General features: G+C 55.5%; 1 protein-coding gene across 1 annotated transcript in view; it reads right to left on the bottom strand.

Moving 5' to 3' along the window:
* Positions 1–18,744, bottom strand: part of camk4 (calcium/calmodulin-dependent protein kinase IV) — a 217,005-nt gene that overhangs the window by 36,164 nt on the left and 162,097 nt on the right. Inside the window, exon 6 of the mRNA XM_072516421.1 lies at positions 17,816–17,906. Coding sequence (XP_072372522.1) covers positions 17,816–17,906 — 91 coding nt within the window. The remainder of the gene's footprint in view (positions 1–17,815; positions 17,907–18,744) is intronic.

The following is an 18,744-nucleotide window of genomic DNA, read 5'->3' as shown; positions in this document are numbered from 1 at the left end:
GGAAATGAGGGACAAAGGGGAGACTATGGTAGATGAACTAAAAGGGAAATGGGAAGAAGAGCTGGGGAGGAGATCGAGGAGGGGCTGTGGGCAGATGCCCTAAGCAGAGTAAACTCGTCGTCCTCGTGTGCCAGGCTAAGCCTGATTCAGTTTAAGGTATTACACAGGGCGCATATGACTGGAGCACGGCTCAGTAAATTTTTTGGGGTGGAGGATATGTGTGCGAGGTGCTCGAGAAGCCCAGCGAATCATACCCATATGTTCTGGTCATGCCCGGCACTACAGGGGTTTTGGATGGGGGTGACAAAGGTGCTTTCAAAAGTAGTGGGGGTCCGGGTCGAACCAAGCTGGGGGTTGGCTATATTTGGGGTTGCACAAGAGCCGGGAGTGCAGGAGGCGAGAGAGGCCGATGTTTTGGCCTTTGCGTCCCTCGTAGCCCGGCGCAGGATATTGTTAATGTGGAAAGAAGCCAAGCCCCCGGGGGTGGAGACCTGGATAAATGACATGGCAGGGTTTATAAAGCTAGAGCGGATTAAGTTCGTTCTAAGGGGGTCGGCTCAAGGGTTCACCAGGCGGTGGCAACTGTTCGTCGAATACCTCGCAGAAAGATAGATGGAATGGAAAAAAGAAGGCAGCAGTAGCAGCCCAGGATCGGGGGGGGGGGGGGAGGAGGAACCAGAAGGACTCTCAGGGTTGTTAATATATACTGTATAATATGTATAAGTCGTTGCGACAGATAATTATATATTGGACTGTTAAATTATATTTTTGGAGAGTGTTACTTATGATAAGGCAGTTGCCAATTAGGGTTAGTTTTCATTTTTGTTATTTATTATTTATTCATTTTTTGTTTATAAAATAGGTCATTGTTATTTGTGTTGTTATAATATTGTGTAAAGGATGAAAGGATGCACAATGTACTGTGTTGGTTGACCAAAAATTTTCAATAAAATATTTATTAAAAAAAAAGAATATAGAATTCCCGTTGAAGTTGTTCTTTCATATAGTTTAACGGAGGCCTCCTTTATGTCCCCCACCCACTCCAATTTCCCCTCATATCTTCCATGCCAACCTATGTCCCTCTCGACTTTATGCTAACCTATGCCCCTCTACTCAACTGTCATGGTCCTTTCTCGCCCCATACTAGTTTAATGCCAACTCATGCCAACCTGGCCCCCACCCACCACCCTTTGCCCTTACATCCTCCTTACAACTCAACACAGTATCCACCATGGACAGACTGCAGGACCAACGCTGAGATGAAATAAAATAAGTGTCTATTGCCAACTTTATAGAAAACACTCATTCATAAAAAGCTATTCACTACATTTACATTCCTTCATTACATTTTCATTCCTTCAACTTCATAATCCTTTATAAACAACATTTAATTCAAATACTTAATCTCTTTAAAAAACAACAATTTAATTTAAGGGCAGAATCCCTTATAAAAACAAACATTTGTATTCATAGCCCCACATCAAAAGGCGTACAATGCAATCTTCCACTTTGAAACCTAAATTCAGTGGCGGAGGCAGATGTGAGAGTGATTCCTGTTGTGGAACGGTTTGGCTGACTCCACACGATCTTGTGTTGGTCAGCTTGTTAAATATGCATACGCGAGGAGCTCGCCGATTCTTGTGGTGGGGACAGATAGGAAGCTGCCATCCTCATCATTGTCTCATGTGGTCAAAGGTCCGGACACCATGCTTAAAGAGCACCTGGTTAGCCTGCACTATCCCTTCCACTTTTGCGAGTCCACTACTATACCCACTAATCCTTCCTCACTTCCTTGGTCATCCTCAATGCAATTTGCACTGACACCACTTGGTTTCAAGCCTGGGCAGGCATTAACAGACACTACCCAAAGAGGCAATTTTAGGTAACAAACCCAGGCAAGTGGTTGAAGTATCAGTGGGGGAGCATTTTGAAGACAGTGATCATAACTCCACTAGATTCAAGATTGCTATGTAAAAGGACAAGGATGGGCCTGAAATCAAAGTTCTAAACTGGGGGATAGCCAAATTAATAAAATCAGATATGATTTGGCCAGAATAGCCTGGGAGCAGACAGACACTTTTAGGTAAATCTGTGACAGAACAGTGGGTCGCATTCTAGAAAGAAACAGGTAGAGTACAGGGCCAATAAAGAAAAAGGGTGGGACCAACAAATCCAATGAACCCTAGATATTGAGGGATATACAGCATTGGATAAAGATAAAAGGGAGGCTAATGGCAGATGTCTAGGGCTCAAAACAACAGAAGCCCAAGAGGAGGAGAATATGCAAGAGGGAATTAAAAAAGGAAATTAGGAGAGCAAAAAGGGGACTTGAAAGGATACTGGCAGGTGAAATAAAAGCAAATCCTAAGTTGTTTTACAAGTACATTAAGGGTAAAATGATAACTAGGGAAACAGTAGGGCCCAGTGGTAAATTGTGTGTGGAGCTGGAGTGATTAGGTAGGGAGCTAAATTAATACTTTGCGTCGGTGTTCACGAGTGAGAGGGACAATGTGATATAGAAATCAGGGAGAGACTGTAATGATATTAAAGAAATTAACATAGACAGAGAGGAAATTCTGAGTGGTCTGACAGATTTAAAAGTAGATAAATCTCCGGGGCCGAATAAATGTATCCCAACCTGTTGAATGAGGCAAGAGAGGAAATAGCAGGGGCGCTGAAGAGATGCTGACGGACTGGAGGATAGCCAGTGTGAAACCATTATTCAAGAAGGGAGGAAGGGATAAACCAAGAAACTACAGGTCTGTCAATCTAACCTCAGTGGTGAGGAAACTATTGGAAGCAATTCTGAGAGACGGAATTAATCTGCATTTGGAGAGGCAGGGGTTAATCAAAAAAGGTCAGCATGGTTTTATTTAGGGGAGGTCAAGTGTGACCAACTTGATTGAATTTTTCGAAGAGGTGACCAGGTGTGTGATGAGGACAATGCATTTGATGTAGTCTACTTGGACTTCAGCAGGGCTTTTGATAAGGTACCACAAGGCATACTGATAGGAAAGGTAAGAGCCCATGGCAAATTGGATCCAGAATTTAAAAAAATATTTTTATTAACAAATTTTCAATATAACATCTTTCCAGCATGTACATACCAAAGTTAACAATATTTAATCCTTCCACCCAATCCCACAAACCTCAAAGAACAACAATCAATCCCTTATATCCCCCCTCCCACTGTAGCATCTGACAGGGACCAACTCCCTGAATTAGGAAATGAACGGCTGCCACCTCACAAAGAACCTTTCACCCGACCCTCTCATTACATACTTGATTTTTTTGGATCCAGAATTGGCTGAGTGGCAGGAAGCAGATGATGATGCTTGAGGGTATTTTTCTGACTGGAAGCCTGTGTCCAATGCGGTCCCGCAGGGATCAATGTTGGGGCCCTTGCTGTTTGTGATTTATATAAATGATTTAGACATGAATGTAGGAGGGTTGATCACTAATTTCAGGGATAATACGAAAATCGGTGGGGTGGTAAATAGTGAGGAGGATAGCCTTAGATTACAGGAGGATATAGACGGGCTGCTCAGATGGCTGGTCGGTTGCAGATGGAATTCAATCTGGGTAAGTGTGAGGTGATGTACTTAGGCTGGATAAGCAAGGCAAGGAATACATGATGAATGGCAGGAGCCTGGGAAGCACCGAGAATCAGAGGGATCTTGGTGTACATGCATACCGGTCCCTTAAGGTAGCAGAGCAGATGGATACAGTGGTTAAGAAGGCATATGGTATACTTACCTTTATTAGCTATAGCATATAATTAAGAGCAGGGAAGTTATGCTGGAACTGTATAAAACATTAGTTAGGCCACAGCAAGAGTTTTGTGCGCAGTTCTGGAATGCACATTATAGGTGGGATGTGATAGGTTGAGAAAGGGTGAAATGAAATGAAATGAAAATCGCTTATTGTCACAAGTAGGCTTCAATGAAGTTACTGTGAAAAGCCCCTAGTCGCCACATTCCGGCGCCTGTTCGGGGAGGCTGGTACGGGAATTGAACCGTGTTGCTGGCCTGCTTGGTCTGCTTTAAAAGCCAGCGATTTAGCCCAGTGTGCTAAACCAGCCCCTGAAGAGGAGATTTACAAGGATGTTGCCTGGGCTGGAGAGTTTTACTTATAAAAAGAGATTGGATAGACTAGGTTTGTTTTCCTTGGAGCAGAGGAGACGAAGGGGGACATGATTCGGATGTATAAAATTATATGGGGCATAGATAGACAGGAAGAAACTTTATCCCTTGGTGGAGGGATCAATGACAAGGGGCCATAGATTCAAGGTGTGGGGCAGGAGGTTTAGAGAGGATGTGAGGAAAAACATTTTCACACAGAGGGTGGGGGGAGTCTGGAATTTACTGTCAGGAAGAACCAGCGACCCACATATCATTTGAAAAATATTTAGATGTGCACTTGCGATGCCAAGGTATACAAGGCTATGGACCAAGTGTTAAAAATGGGATAAGAATGCTTCGGTGGTTGTTTTTGACCAGCGCCTACGCGATGGGCCAAATGGCCTTTTCAATGCTGTAGACCTCTCTGACTATGATAATACAGCAGCAACTCACCGATAATCGTGGAAGATGTCTACCTCCCCAGGTGCATACCACCCACATAATCATAAAAATTAACATTCTAATTTCTCACTGCCAGGGAGCTTAATTTTTCTGGGGAACTTAATTATGGCAAGGTGGCTTTTAAAATGAGCATGTACGGCATGTTAATGCTTGCAAAAGGGATTCCCAACTTTGTCATGAAGCTCAACCAGATTTTGACCCACCTTTACATTACTGAGAGCTTAATTCCTACAGTTCATCCCAATGTCGTGAAACTAGTATTTGGCCTCATGCCCTGTCTGCCACCGGAAGATTCCACCCTTAGAGCTGTCAAGCTGTGAACTGACAAGCACCCCACTGTGATAATGATAGATTGTGAAATCAGTCATGCAACACAAATTCTATAATGGTAGCCCTCAGGCATATGTCAACAGAAAGAGTGAAATAGCAAACATGCTTTTTTAAACTGCAGCATGATTTATTTTAATTTTAAAGGCCTGGGGACTTAAAAGCCTTGACTGTTACGAACAGCTTGACAGTTGCCATGACAGTTACAAAGATATTGACAGCTCCTTTGACAGACTGACAGTTCCCATGACAGCTTGACAATTGTCTTGCCAACATTTGTTTTCCAATTTAGGGGAAATTTAGTGTGGCCAATCCACCTAACCTGCCCATCTTTGGGTTGTAGGGGTGAAACCCACGCAGACACGGGGAGTATGTGCAAACTCCACACGGACAGTGACCCAGGGCCGGGATTCAAACCCGGGTCCTCAGCACCCTGAGGCAGCAAGGGCAGCATGGTAGCATAGTGGTTAGCACAATTGCTTCACAGCTCCAGGGTCCCAGGTTCGATTCCCGGCTGGGTCACTGTCTGTGTGGAGTCTGCACGTTCTCCCCGTGTGTGCGTGGGTTTCCTCCGGGTGCTTCGGTTTCCGCCCACAGTCCAAAGATGTGCAGGTTAGGTGGATTGGCCATGCTAAATTGCCCTTAGTGTCCAAAATTCCCCTTAGGATTGGTTGAGTGGGGTTACTGGGGATGGGGTGGTGTGGGCTTGGGGAGGATGCTCTTTCCAAGAGCCGGTGCAGACTCGATGGGCCGGATGGCCTCCTTCTGCACTGTAAATTCTATGATCTATAACCACGTGCCGCATTGTCTTGCCAACTTAACAATTCGCTTGACAGCTCCAATGAATTTATCCACCTTCTACGCATGTTAGTGTCTACTTTTAACAATCCCAAATGGCACATGACCTTTTCAGAGAGTATCTTACCTGACCCAATTGTCTGTCTGGACCTATCCAAAATTGTACTCAGAATTCTGGCAGCTTTAGACCTTCTCCTGGAAGGTCGAAAGCCCATTTTTGAACATCCGAGTTACAAAAATTGGAATTGTTTGAGGACAGCTGCAATTGCACATGCGCCTCCGTGAACCACAGATGTACAAACCACGAACCACCTGCCCTCCCCCCAGCAAAAATGATGGAGGCTGGGTTCGGGAGCAAGACTTATTAAATTGGGTCTCCAGTGCCATTTTGGCAAAACTGGAGATCCTCTCTGTGTTAATGAAAATTCAGGTCACAATCATACTCACCAAATCAAACTTTGCAAGCAATGTCCCAGAATCTTCCATCACCAACCTTGCATATATCTTGCCTCACTGGCAGATAGTGACAGAACAATGAGTGATATACAGTTGGGAACATGTGTTTCAGGAGTCCACAGCATTGATTTCAGACTGCATTACGTCTCAAGGCATCAGGTCAAACGTTAAAAAGGAAACCTCCTACCTCCCTCCCAAGGCTAATGAATCAGTACTCCTCCACGTCGAACACTGCCTGGAAGCAACACTGAGGATAGCAAGGGCACACAAATGTACTCCAGTTGATGTACTTCAATGTCCATTACAAGTGTGGATTGGTAGTAAAATGGTGATCCAGCTGGCCTCGTCCTGATGGACATATATATCAGCACGGGCAGCACAAGTGGATAGCACTGTGGCTTCACAGCACCAGGGTCCCAGGTTCGATTCCCCGCTGGGTCACTGTCTGTGCGGAGTCTGCATGTTCTCCCCGTGTCTGAGTGGTTTTCTCCGGGTGCTCCGGTTTCTTCCCACAGTCCAAGGCATTCAGGTTAGGTGGATTGGCTATGATAAATTGCCCTTAGTGACCAAGTAGGTTAGGAGGGGTTGTTGGGTTACAGGGATAGGGTGGAAGTGAGGGCTTAAGTGGGTCGGTGCAGACTCGATGGGTTGAATAGCCTCCTTCTGCACTGTATGTTCTATGATCAGACTCGGCCTGTGACAGGTGGTGACAGAATCAACAAGAGGGAAAAATCTATTTGACCTTGCCCTCACCAAGCTACCTGTCACAGATGCATCTTTTTGTGAGACAATTTGTAGGAGAGACTACCATAGAGTATTTGTAAAGCTCATCTTCGCATGGAGGATACCCTCCATCATGTTGTGTGCCACTACCACTGTGTTAAATGGGTGAGACTCAGAACAAATTAAGCAGCTCAAAATGTGGACCATTAGCAGCAGCAGAATCATATTCAACCACATTCCATAATCTTTTGATCCGGAAAAAACATCACTCTACTTTTCCCATCAAGCAAGGGGATCAACCCTGGTTCAACAAGGAGTATTAGAGAGCACGTCAGAATGCATGCTAAATAGCAGAGCCAGCATGTGATAGTTAATCACAAAATTGTTACAGTGCAGAAGGCCATTGAGTCCATCGTGATGCTCAGAACAAAGCCGGCTCAAACCATCAGATCAGATCAAAGCTCTGCAGCTCTAGCGTCTACAGTCATGAATGGTGGATAATTAAACTACAAAGTACAAGTCAGGAGTGTGATGGAATACTCTCCACTTGCCAGGATGAGTGCAGCTCCAACAACACAAGAAATGTGACACCACCGAGGACAAACCAGCAACCCTTTCACCACTTTAATCATTTATTCCCTCCTGTAAGCAGCAGTGTATACCATCTAAAGATGCACTGTAACTGCTTATCAAGCCTTCTTCAATTACATTCTACAAACCTGCCACCTCTACTAGCTTGAAGAACAAGAGCGGCAGATGCATGGAAACACCATCACCTTTAAGTTTCCCTCCAAGCCATAATTCCCTCCAAATCGTACACCATTCCGATTTGGGACTGTATCACTGTTCCTTCGCTGTCGATGTGCCAAAAATCTGCAACTTCCTCATTAACACAGATATCAATGCCTGGGGAACACTTGTTCCCTAGGAAGACCTAGTTGGAGGAACCTTCTGATTGAAGGAACACTTTTCTTCGAAGACACGTGACGGCCAGAGGCGGTCTGGAAAAGTAGCCTGAGAAAGTGATCTAGAGTCTAAGGACCAATCCCACCTCCTGCAAACACCTGACAACTGTGTAATCGAAGATGCGGCTCCAGGATCGGGCGCCTCAGCCACGCAAGGACCCACAGAACAGTAACAGTGAGTTTCTTAGGTGGACAATCATACTCGTTAGTGAGTGATTGCCAAAAAAGCAGTTTAATACAGGCTTGTTAAAGCCCTGGCCCGCAGGCCATGAGACATTTTCATGTGGCCTGCCACATCAGTATCGTGTAGGCAATCGTTCAACTACAAAACTTCCCACAGACGTTTATAACACGTTCAGTGCTTGCTCATACAACCACAGACTTAGTTTCTCCAGACATTGGCTGCTAATAGGCTGCATATCAGCAGCCAATACATGAATGAATCAGCATGTGATTGGACAAGCTCATGTTATCGGTTGCTGGGTAACATTTTTAATTTCACTGTTTCTGAATGGGGGAGAACAAAGCAGACAAGTAAGTTTGATGAAGAGCAGACAGGTTGGAGCTGAAAGACTGCGGGGAATTGGAGCGGGTGGGCGACTTGAGTGGGGGGCAGAGCAAAGGAGCGAGCGACTGGTGAGCAGGGGGGACATGCAGTCCAGTACTCAGCCCTGACATTGGACATGGCCCAGGGAGAGTGAAGTTCATCTGGTCCTGGCGAGAGTGAGATCCAGGTGGAACCAGGAAGACTGACGTCCAGGCGGGCTGGGAAGAGTGAAGTCCAGGCGGGCCCAGGAGGAGGGAAGTCCCAACGGGTCCAGGAAGAGCAAAGTCCAAGCAGGGCCAGGAGATGAAGTCCAGGCAGGCCCGGGAGGTGAAGTCCAGGCAGGCCCGGGAGGTGAAGTCTAGGCAGGCCTGGGAGGTGAAGTCCAGGCAGGCCCAAGAGGTGAAGTCCAGGCAGGCCAGGGAGGTGAAGTCCAGGTAGGCTCAGGAGGTGAAGTCCAGGCAGGCCCGGGAGGTGAAGTCCAGGCAGGTCCGGGAGGTGAAGTCCAGGCAGGCCCGGGAGGTGAAGTCCAGGGGGCCCGGGAAGAGCAAAGTCCAGGTAGGCCCTGGAAGAGCAAAGTCCAGGTAGGCCCTGGAAGAGCAAAGTCCAGGCAAGCCAGGGAGGACTGAAGCCCAGGTGGGTCCGAGAAGAGTGAAGGTCAAGTGGGCCCAGGGAGAGTATTTTCCAAGCAGGCCTGGGGAGAGTGGGGTCCTGGCGGGTCTGGGAATAATGAAGTCCTGGCGGGTCCGAGAAGAGTGAAGGTCAAGTGGGCCCAGAGAGAGTGATGTCCAAGCGGGCCCGGGGAGGGTGATGTCCAAGTAGGCCCGGGGAGGGTGAAGTGCAGGCAGGTCTGGGAAGAATAAAGTCCTGGCGGGTCCGAGAAGAGTGAAGGTCAGACGGGCCCAGGGAGAGTGACGTCCAAGTGGACCTGGGGAGAGTGAAGTCCAAGCCGGCCCGGGGAGGGTGAAGTCCAGGCAGGCCTGTGGATAGTGAAGTCCAGTCGGGTCCAAAAAGAGTGAAGACTAGGCGGGCTCGGGAGAAGTGAAATCCTGGCAGATTCGGGAAGGAGTGATGGTCAGACGGGCCCAAGGAGAGTGACGTCCAGGAGCGTGTGCAGAGACTGGGGGAGCGAGTGCGGGAGACTGGGGGAGCGGGTGCGGGAGACTGGGGAATCGAGTGCGGAGACTGGGTGAGCGAGTGCGGCAGACTGGGGGAGCGAGTGCGGGAGACTGGGGGAGCGGGTGCGGGAGACTGGGGAATCGAGTGCGGAGACTGGGGGAGCGAGTGCGGGAGACTGGGGGAGCGAGTGCGGCGACTGGGGGAGCGAGTGCGTGAGACTGGGGGAGCGAGTGCGGGAGACTGGAGGAGCGAGTGCGGAGACTGGGGGAGCGAGTGCGGGAGACTGGGGGAGCGAGTGCGAAGACTGAGGGAGCGAGTGCGGGAGACTGAGGGAGCGGGTGCGGGAGACTGGGGGAGCGAGTGCGGAGACTGGGGAAACGAGTGCGGAGAGTGGGGGAGCGGGTGCGGAGGCTGGGGGAGCGAGTGCAGGGACTGGGGCAGCGGTGCAGGAGACTGGGGGAGCGAGTGCGGAGACTGGGGGAGCGAGTGCGGAGACTGGGGAAGCGAGTGCGGAGACTGAGGAAGCGAGTGCGGGAGACTGGGGGAGCGAGGGCGGGAGACTGGGGAAGCGAGTGCGGAGAGTGGGGGAGCGAGTGTGGGAGACTGGGGGAGCGATGCGGGAGGCTGGGGGAGCGAGTGCGGAGACTGGGAGAGCGACTGCGGGAGACTGGGGAAACGAGTGCGGAGACTGGGGGAGCGAGTGCGGGAGACTGGGGGAGCGAGTGCGGAGGCTGGGGGAGCGAGTGCAGGGACTGGGGCAGCGAGTGCGGGAGACTGGGAGAGCGAGTGCGGGAGACTGGGGAAGCGAGTGCGGAGACTGGGGAAGCGAGTGCGGAGACTGGGGGAGCGAGTGCGGAGACTGGGGGAGCGAGTGCGGGAGACTGGGGGAGCGAGTGCGGGAGACTGGAGGAGCGAGTGCGGAGACTGGGGGAGCGAGTGCGGAGACTGGGGAAGCGAGTGCGGAGACTGAGGAAGCGAGTGCGGGAGACTGGGGGAGCGAGGGCGGGAGACTGGGGAAGCGAGTGCGGAGAGTGGGGGAGCGAGTGTGGGAGACTGGGGGAGCGATGCGGGAGGCTGGGGGAGCGAGTGCGGAGACTGGGAGAGCGACTGCGGGAGACTGGGGAAACGAGTGCGGAGACTGGGGGAGCGAGTGCGGGAGACTGGGGGAGCGAGTGCGGAGGCTGGGGGAGCGAGTGCAGGGACTGGGGCAGCGAGTGCGGGAGACTGGGAGAGCGAGTGCGGGAGACTGGGGAAGCGAGTGCGGAGACTGGGGAAGCGAGTGCGGAGACTGGGGGAGCGAGTGCGGAGACTGGGGGAGCGAGTGCGGGAGACTGGGGGAGCGAGTGCGGGAGACTGGGGGAGCGAGTGCGGGAGACTGGGGGAGCGAGTGCGGGAGACTGGGGGAGCGAGTGCGGGAGACTGGGGGAGCGAGTGCGGGAGACTGGGGGAGCGAGTGCGGGAGACTGGGGGAGCGAGTGCGGTAGACGGGGGTAGCGAGTGCGGGAGACTTGGGGAGCGAGTGCGGAGACTGGGGGAGCGAGTGCGGGAGATTGGGGGTGCAAGTGCGGGATACTGGGGGAGAGAGTGCGGGAGATTGGGGAAGCGAGTGCGGAGAGTGGGGGAGCGAGTGCGGGAGACTGGGGGAGCGAGTGCGGGAGACTGGGGAAGCGAGTGCGGGAGACTGGGGAAGCGAGTGCGGGAGACTGGGGGAGCGAGTGCGGAGACTGGGGAAGCGAGTGCGGGAGACTGGGGAAGCGAGTGCGGAGACTGGGGAAGCGAGTGCGGGAGACTGGGGAATGGAGTGCGGGAGACTGGGGGAGCGAGTGCGGGAGACTGGGGGAGCGAGTGCGGGAGACTGGGGGAGCGAGTGCGGGAGACTGGGGGAGCGAGTGCGGGAGGCTGGGGGAGCGAGTGCGGGAGGCTGGGGGAGCGAGTGCGGGAGGCTGGGGGAGCGAGTGCGGGAGACTGGGGGAGCGAGTGCAGGAGACTGGGGGAGCGAGTGCGGGAGACTGGGGGAGCGAGTGCAGGAGACTGGGGGAGTGAGTGCGGGAGACTGGGGAAGCGAGTGTGAAGACTGGGGGAGCGAGTGCGGGAGACTGGGGGAGCGAGTGCGGAGACTGGGGGAGCGAGTGCGGAGAGTGGGGGAGCGAGTGCGGGAGACTGGGGGAACGAGTGCGGGAGACTGGGGGAGCGAGTGCAGAAAATGGGGGAGCGAGTGCGGGAGACTGGGGGAACGAGTGCGGGAGACTGGGGGAGCGAGTGCGGAGACTGGGAGAGCGAGTGCGGGAGACTGGGGGAGCGAGTGCGGAGAGTGGGGGAGCGAGTGCGGAGACTGGGAGAGCGAGTGCGGGAGACTGGGATAGCGAGTACGGGAGACTGGGGGAGCGAGTGCGGGAGACTGGGGAAGCGAGTGCGTTGAGTGGGGGAGCGAGTGCGGTAGACTGGGGGAGCGAGTGCGGGAGATTGGGGAAGCGAGTACGGAGAGTGGGGGAGCGAGTGCAGAAAATGGGGGAGCGAGTGCGTGAGATTGGGGGAGCGAGTGCGGGAGACTGGGGGAGCGAGCGCGGGAGACTGGGGAAGCGAGTGCGGGAGACTGGGGGAGCGAGTGCGGGAGACTGGGGGAGCGAGGGCGGGAGATTGTGGGTGCGAGTGCGGAGAGTGGGGGAACGAGTGCGGGAGACTGGGGGAGCGAGTGCGAAGACTGGGGAAGCGAGTGCGGAGACTGGGGGAGTGAGTGCGGAGACTGGGGGAGCGAGTGCGAAGACTGAGGGAGCGAGTGCGGAGAGTGGGGGAGCGAGTGCGGAGACTGGGGAAGCGAGTGCGGAGACTGGGGGAGTGAGTGCGGAGACTGGGGGAGCGAGTGCAGAGACTGGGGGAGCGAGTGCGGAGAGTGGGGGAGCGAGTGCGGGAGACTGGGGGAGCGAGTGCGGGAGACTGGGGGAGCGAGTGCGGGAGACTGGGGTAGCGAGGGCGGGAGACTGGGGAAGCGAGTGCGGAGAGTGGGGGAGCGAGTGCGGGAGACTGGGGGAGCGAGTGCGGGAGACTGGGGGAGCGAGTGCGGGAGACTGGGGGAGCGAGTGCGGGAGACTGGGGAGCGAGTGCGGAGACTGGGGAGCGAGTGCGGAGACTGGGGAAGCGAGTGCGGGAGACTGGGGGAGCGAGTGCGGGAGACTGGGGGAGCGAGTGCGGGAGACTGGGGGAGCGAGTGCGGAGACTGGGAGAGCGAGTGCGGGAGACTGGGGAAACGAGTGCGGAGAGTGGGGGAGCGAGTGCGGGAGACTGGGGAAACGAGGGCGGAGAGTGGGAGAGCGAGTGCGGGAGACTGGGGAAACGAGTGCGGAGAGTGGGGGAGCGAGTGCGGAGACTGGGGGAGCGAGCGCGGGAGACTGGGGCAGCGAGTGCGGGAGACTGGGGCAGCGAGTGCGGGAGACTGGGGCAGCGAGTGCGGGAGACTGGGGCAGCGAGTGCAGGGACTGGGGCAGCGAGTGCGGGAGACTGGGGGAGCGAGTGCGGAGACTGGGAGAGCGAGTGCGGAGACTGGGAGAGCGAGTGCGGGAGACTGAGGAAGCGAGTGCGGAGAGTGGGGGAGCGAGTGCGGAGACTGGGAGAGCGAGTGCGGGAGACTGGGGAGCGAGTGCGGAGAGTGGGGAAGCGAGTGCGTGAGACTGGGGGAGCGAGTGCGGGAGACTGGGGGAGCGAGTGCGGAGACTGGGGTAGCGAGTGCGGAGACTGGGGGAGCGAGTGCGGGAGACTGGGGGAGCGAGTGCGGAGAGTGGGGGAGCGAGTGCGGGAGACTGGGGGAGCGAGTGCGGGAGACTGGGGGAAGCGAGTGCGGGAGACTGGGGGAGCGAGTGCGGGAGACTGGTGGAGCGAGTGCGGAGACTGGGGGAGCGAGTGCGGGAGACTGGGGGAGCGAGTGCGGAGACTGGGGGAGCGAGTGCGGGAGACTGGGGAACGAGTGCGGAGACTGGGGAAGCGAGTGCGGGAGACTGGGGGAGCGAGTGCGGGAGACTGGGGGAGCGAGTGCGGGAGACTGGGGGAGCGAGTGCGGGAGACTGGGGGAGCGAGTGCGGGAGACTGGGGAATTGAGTGCGGGAGACTGGGGGAGCGAGTGCAGGAGACTGGGGGAGCGAGTGCGGGAGACTGGGGGAGCGAGTGCGGGAGACTGGGGGAGCGAGTGCGGGAGACTGGGGGAGCGAGTGCGGGAGACTGGGGGAGCGAGTGCGGAGACTGGGGAAGCGAGTGCGGAGACTGGGGAAGCGTGTGCGGAGAGTGGGGGAGCGAGTGCGGGAGACTGGGGAAGCGAGTGCGGAGACTGGGGGAGCGAGTGCGGGAGACTGGGGAAGCGTGTGCGGGAGACTGGGGAAGCGAGTGCGGAGACTGGGGGAGCGAGTGCGGGAGACTGGGGAAGCGTGTGCGGGAGACTGGGGAAGCGTGTGCGGAGAGTGGGGAAGCGAGTGCGGAGACTGGGGGAGCGAGTGCGGGAGACTGGGGGAGCGAGTGCGGGAGACTGGGGGAGCGAGTGCGGGAGACTGGGGGAGCGAGTGCGGGAGACTGGGGGAGCGAGTGCGGGAGACTGGGGGAGCGAGTGCGGAGAGTGGGGGAGCGAGTGCGGGAGACTGGGGGAGCGAGTGCGGGAGACTGGGGGAAGCGAGTGCGGGAGACTGGGGGAGCGAGTGCGGGAGACTGGTGGAGCGAGTGCGGAGACTGGGGGAGCGAGTGCGGGAGACTGGGGGAGCGAGTGCGGAGACTGGGGGAGCGAGTGCGGGAGACTGGGGAACGAGTGCGGAGACTGGGGAAGCGAGTGCGGGAGACTGGGGGAGCGAGTGCGGGAGACTGGGGGAGCGAGTGCGGGAGACTGGGGGAGCGAGTGCGGGAGACTGGGGGAGCGAGTGCGGGAGACTGGGGAATTGAGTGCGGGAGACTGGGGGAGCGAGTGCAGGAGACTGGGGGAGCGAGTGCGGGAGACTGGGGGAGCGAGTGCGGGAGACTGGGGGAGCGAGTGCGGGAGACTGGGGGAGCGAGTGCGGGAGACTGGGGGAGCGAGTGCGGAGACTGGGGAAGCGAGTGCGGAGACTGGGGAAGCGTGTGCGGAGAGTGGGGGAGCGAGTGCGGGAGACTGGGGAAGCGAGTGCGGAGACTGGGGGAGCGAGTGCGGGAGACTGGGGAAGCGTGTGCGGGAGACTGGGGAAGCGAGAGTGCGGGAGACTGGGGGAGCGAGTGCGGAGACTGGGGAAGCGAGTGCGGAGACTGGGGGAGCGAGTGCGGGAGACTGGGGGAACGAGTGCGGGAGACTGGGGGAGCGAGTGCGGGAGACTGGGGGAGTGAGTGCGGGAGACTGGGGAAGCGAGTGTGAAGACTGGGGGAGCGAGTGCGGAGACTGGGGGAGCGAGTGCAGAAAATGGGGGAGCGAGTGCAGGAGACTGGGGGAGCGAGTGCGGGAGACTGGGGGAGCGAGTGCGGAGACTGGGAGAGCGAGTGCGGGAGACTGGGGGAACGAGTGCGGGAGACTGGGGGAGCGAGTGCGGAGACTGGGAGAGCGAGTGCAGGAGACTGCGAGAGCGAGTGCGGGAGACTGGGGAGCGAGTGCGGAGACTGGGGGAGCGAGTGCAGGAGACTGGGGGAGCGAGTGCGGGAGACTGGGGGAACGAGTGCGGGAGACTGGGGGAGCGAGTGTGTTGAGTGGGGGAGCGAGTGCGGAGACTGGGGAAGCGAGTGCGGAGAGTGGGGAAGCGAGTGCAGAAAATGGGGGAGCGAGTGCGGGAGACTGGGGGAGCAAGTGCAGAAAATGGGGGAGCGAGTGCGGGAGACTGGCGGAGCGAGTGCGGAGACTGGGGGAGCGAGTGCGGGAGACTGGGGAACGAGTGCGGAGACTGGGGGAGCGAGTGCGGGAGACTGGGGAACGAGTGCGGAGACTGGGGGAGCGAGTGCGGGAGACTGGGGAACGAGTGCGGAGACTGGGGGAGCGAGTGCGGAGACTGGGAGAGCGAGTGCGGGAGACTGGGGGAGCGAGTGCGGGAGACTGGGGGAGCGAGTGCGGAGACTGGGGGAGCGAGTGCGCGAGACTGAGGGAGCGAGTGCGGAGACTGGGGAAGCGAGTGCGGGAGACTGGGGGAGCGAGTGCGGGAGATTGGGGGAGCGAGTGCGGGTGACTTGGGTAGAGAGTGCGGGGGATTGGGGGAGCGAGTGCGGGAGATTGGGGGAGGGAGTGCGGGAGACTGGGGGAGCGAGTGCGGGAGACTGGGGGAGCGAGTGCGGGAGACTGGGGGAGCGAGTGCGGGAGGCTGGGGGAGTGAGTGCGGGAGACTGGGGGAGCGAGTGCGGGAGATTGGGGGAGCGAGTGCGGGGGATTGGGGGAGAGAGTGCGGGGGATTGGGGGAGCGAGTGCGGCAGATTGAGGGAGGGAGTGCGAGAGACTGGGGGAGCGAGTGCGGGTGACTTGGGTAGAGAGTGCGGGTGATTGGGGGAGCGAGTGCGGGAGACTGGGGGAGCGAGCGCGGGAGATTGGGGGAGCGAGTGCGGGAGACTGGGGGAGCGAGTGCGGGTGACTGGGGGAGCGAGTGCGGGCGACTGGGGGAACGAGTGCGGGAGACTGGGGGAGCGAGTGCGTGAGATTGGGGGAGCGAGTGCGGAGACTGGGGGAGCGAGTGCAGGAGACTGGGGGAGCGAGTGCGGGAGACTGGGGGGAGCGAGTGCGGAGGCTGGGGGAGCGAGTGCGGGAGACTGGGGGAGCGAGTGCGGGAGACTGGGGGAGCGAGTGCGGGCGACTGGGGGAGAGAGTGCGGGCGACTGGGGGAGAGAGTGCGGGGGATTGGGGGAGCGAGTGTGGGAGATTGGGGGAGGGAGTGCGGGAGACTGGGGAAGCGAGTGCGGGAGACTGGGGGAGCGAGTGCGGGAGATTGGGGGAGAGAGTGCGAGGGATTGGGGGAGAGAGTGCGGGGGATTGGGGGAGCGAGTGCGGCAGATTGAGGGAGGGAGTGCGAGAGACTGGGGGAGCGAGTGCGGGTGACTTGGGTAGAGAGTGCGGGGGATTGGGGGAGCGAGTGCGGGAGACTGGGGGAGCGAGTGCGGGAGACTGGGGGGGCGAGTGCGGGTGACTTGGGTAGAGAGTGCGATGGATTGGGGGAGCGAGTGCGGGAGATTGGGGGAGGGAGTGCGGAGAGTGGGGGAGTGAGCGCAGAAAATGGGGGAGCGAGTGCGGGAGACTGGGGGAGCGAGTGCGGGAGACTGGGGAAGTGAGTGCGGAGACTGGGGGAGCGAGTGCGGGTGACTGGGGGAGCAAGTGCGGGCGACTGGGGGAACGAGTGCGGGAGACTGGGGGAACGAGTGCGGGAGACTGGGGGAGCGAGTGTGGGAGACTGGGGGAGGGAGTGCGGGAGACTGGGGGAGCGAGTGCGGGAGACTGGGGGAGCGAGTGCGGGAGACTGGGAGAGCGAGTGCGGGAGACTGGGGGAGTGAGTGCGGGAGATTGGGGGAGCGAGTGCGGAAGACTGGGGGAACGAGTGCGGGAGACTGGGGGAGCGAGTGCGGGAGACTGGGGGAGCGAGTGCGGATGCTGGGGGAGCGAGTGCAGGGACTGGGGCAGCGAGTGCGGGAGTCTGGGGGAGCGAGTGCGGAAGCTGGGGGAGCGAGTGGGGGAGACTGGGGGAGCAAGAGATTGAGTGGGGAGTTCGAGAGAATGAGTAAGTGCAGGGAGGTCTGAGTTCGAGAAACTGAGTGAGTGTGTGGGGTGAGTGTGAGAGATGGTGTGAGGGAGTGTGTGGGGATGAGTTCGAGACTGATTGTGGCAGGGTGAGTGTGAGACTGGGTGAGTATCGAGGTGAGTGTGAATCTGCCTTACACTCTGTCTCACTCACACACAGCAACACATACACACGTGCCTACTCATACTCACCCACCCACATACACGATCCTCTCACACTCAGGTCTTTTTTAAAAACTTACTCTTAATGATTTATTGCTATGACATTGTACTTTTGATCAGCATTTTTTCTTTCCTTAGAACCCCAATTATTTTTTAAATTCAGTTTATTGTGCGAATCTTTCTGAAATTTGCACACCGGCACCTTGAATGGGGACATTATGCAAATACGGCCCCCGAGTTAAAACTTTGGACAAGCCTGTTTGTCACCTTTAAATTTGCCACTGTATTGTGTCATAGTACTTCCCTGCACTTAAAATATTGGCTTAATCACAAAAATTATTTGCAAGAAACAAAAGTAGCTGGACAATTTTGTGACAAAATAGTTATCTGTCATCTCCTGCAACTGCAATGTGTAAAAACCATTTACACAACTCACCTATTTTTAACAATGCACCTGGAGTAGGAGAATCGTAGAGAAGATTTTCAGGTTTGAGATCACGATGAACAATTCCATTTTCATGCAGGTACTAACCAAGAAACAACAAAATACACAGTAAGAAACAAATGCAGTTACTGCCAGCTGATACATGGCACTCAACAAATGCCTATGACTGCTGCAATGAAGTTGTTTCATATTTAATCAACTGAACAGTGAATAATCATTCACGTGGAATAACCTTTGCCCGAGGCAAATAAGGATAATTATAATTTCATTTTTATTTTAATTAAATCTTCTATTTTTAATGGAATTACAGGAATCCTTTGAGAGCTAAATTTACTGTGATGTAAACAGATATCTCAACACTACTACAATAATTAAAATTCTGTAAGAATATTGACTTCTGAACTGTGCTTTGAGCAGATTTGGAATTTTTTTGTGGGGTCAGGAGGGAGAGGTGGAAAATGGGCAGTGGTGTACAAGGAATAACATTGAAATATAATGGTTGTGCAGAACAGAACCTCCATTGAAGACCTATCTTCCTGTAAGGTAACACTATTATAATACAAGACTGATACCCTGAAAATGTTTAGATCACATCCTTTTACTGTCACAATTATGGACAACTAACAACAAGAGTTAAACATAGAAACATACAAAATAGGAGTAGGAGTAATCAACATCCTGGAGGTTACCATTGATCTTAAATTGAACTCGACTAGTCATATTAATACCGTGGCTACCAGTGCAGGTCAAAGGTTGGGAATCCTACGGCGCGTAACTCACCTCCTGACCCTCCCAAAGCCTGTCCACCATCGACAAGGCACAAGTCAGGAGTGTAATGGAATACTCTCCATTGCCTGGATGAATGCAGCTCCAACAACACTCAAGAAGCTCAACACCTGACTTCCGGTTGCGGCGATGCG

The sequence above is a fragment of the Scyliorhinus torazame genome, chromosome 9, assembly GCF_047496885.1.
Source record: "Scyliorhinus torazame isolate Kashiwa2021f chromosome 9, sScyTor2.1, whole genome shotgun sequence".
NCBI classification, from domain to species: domain Eukaryota; kingdom Metazoa; phylum Chordata; class Chondrichthyes; order Carcharhiniformes; family Scyliorhinidae; genus Scyliorhinus; species Scyliorhinus torazame.
This window is presented reverse-complemented; position numbering and strand designations above follow the sequence as displayed.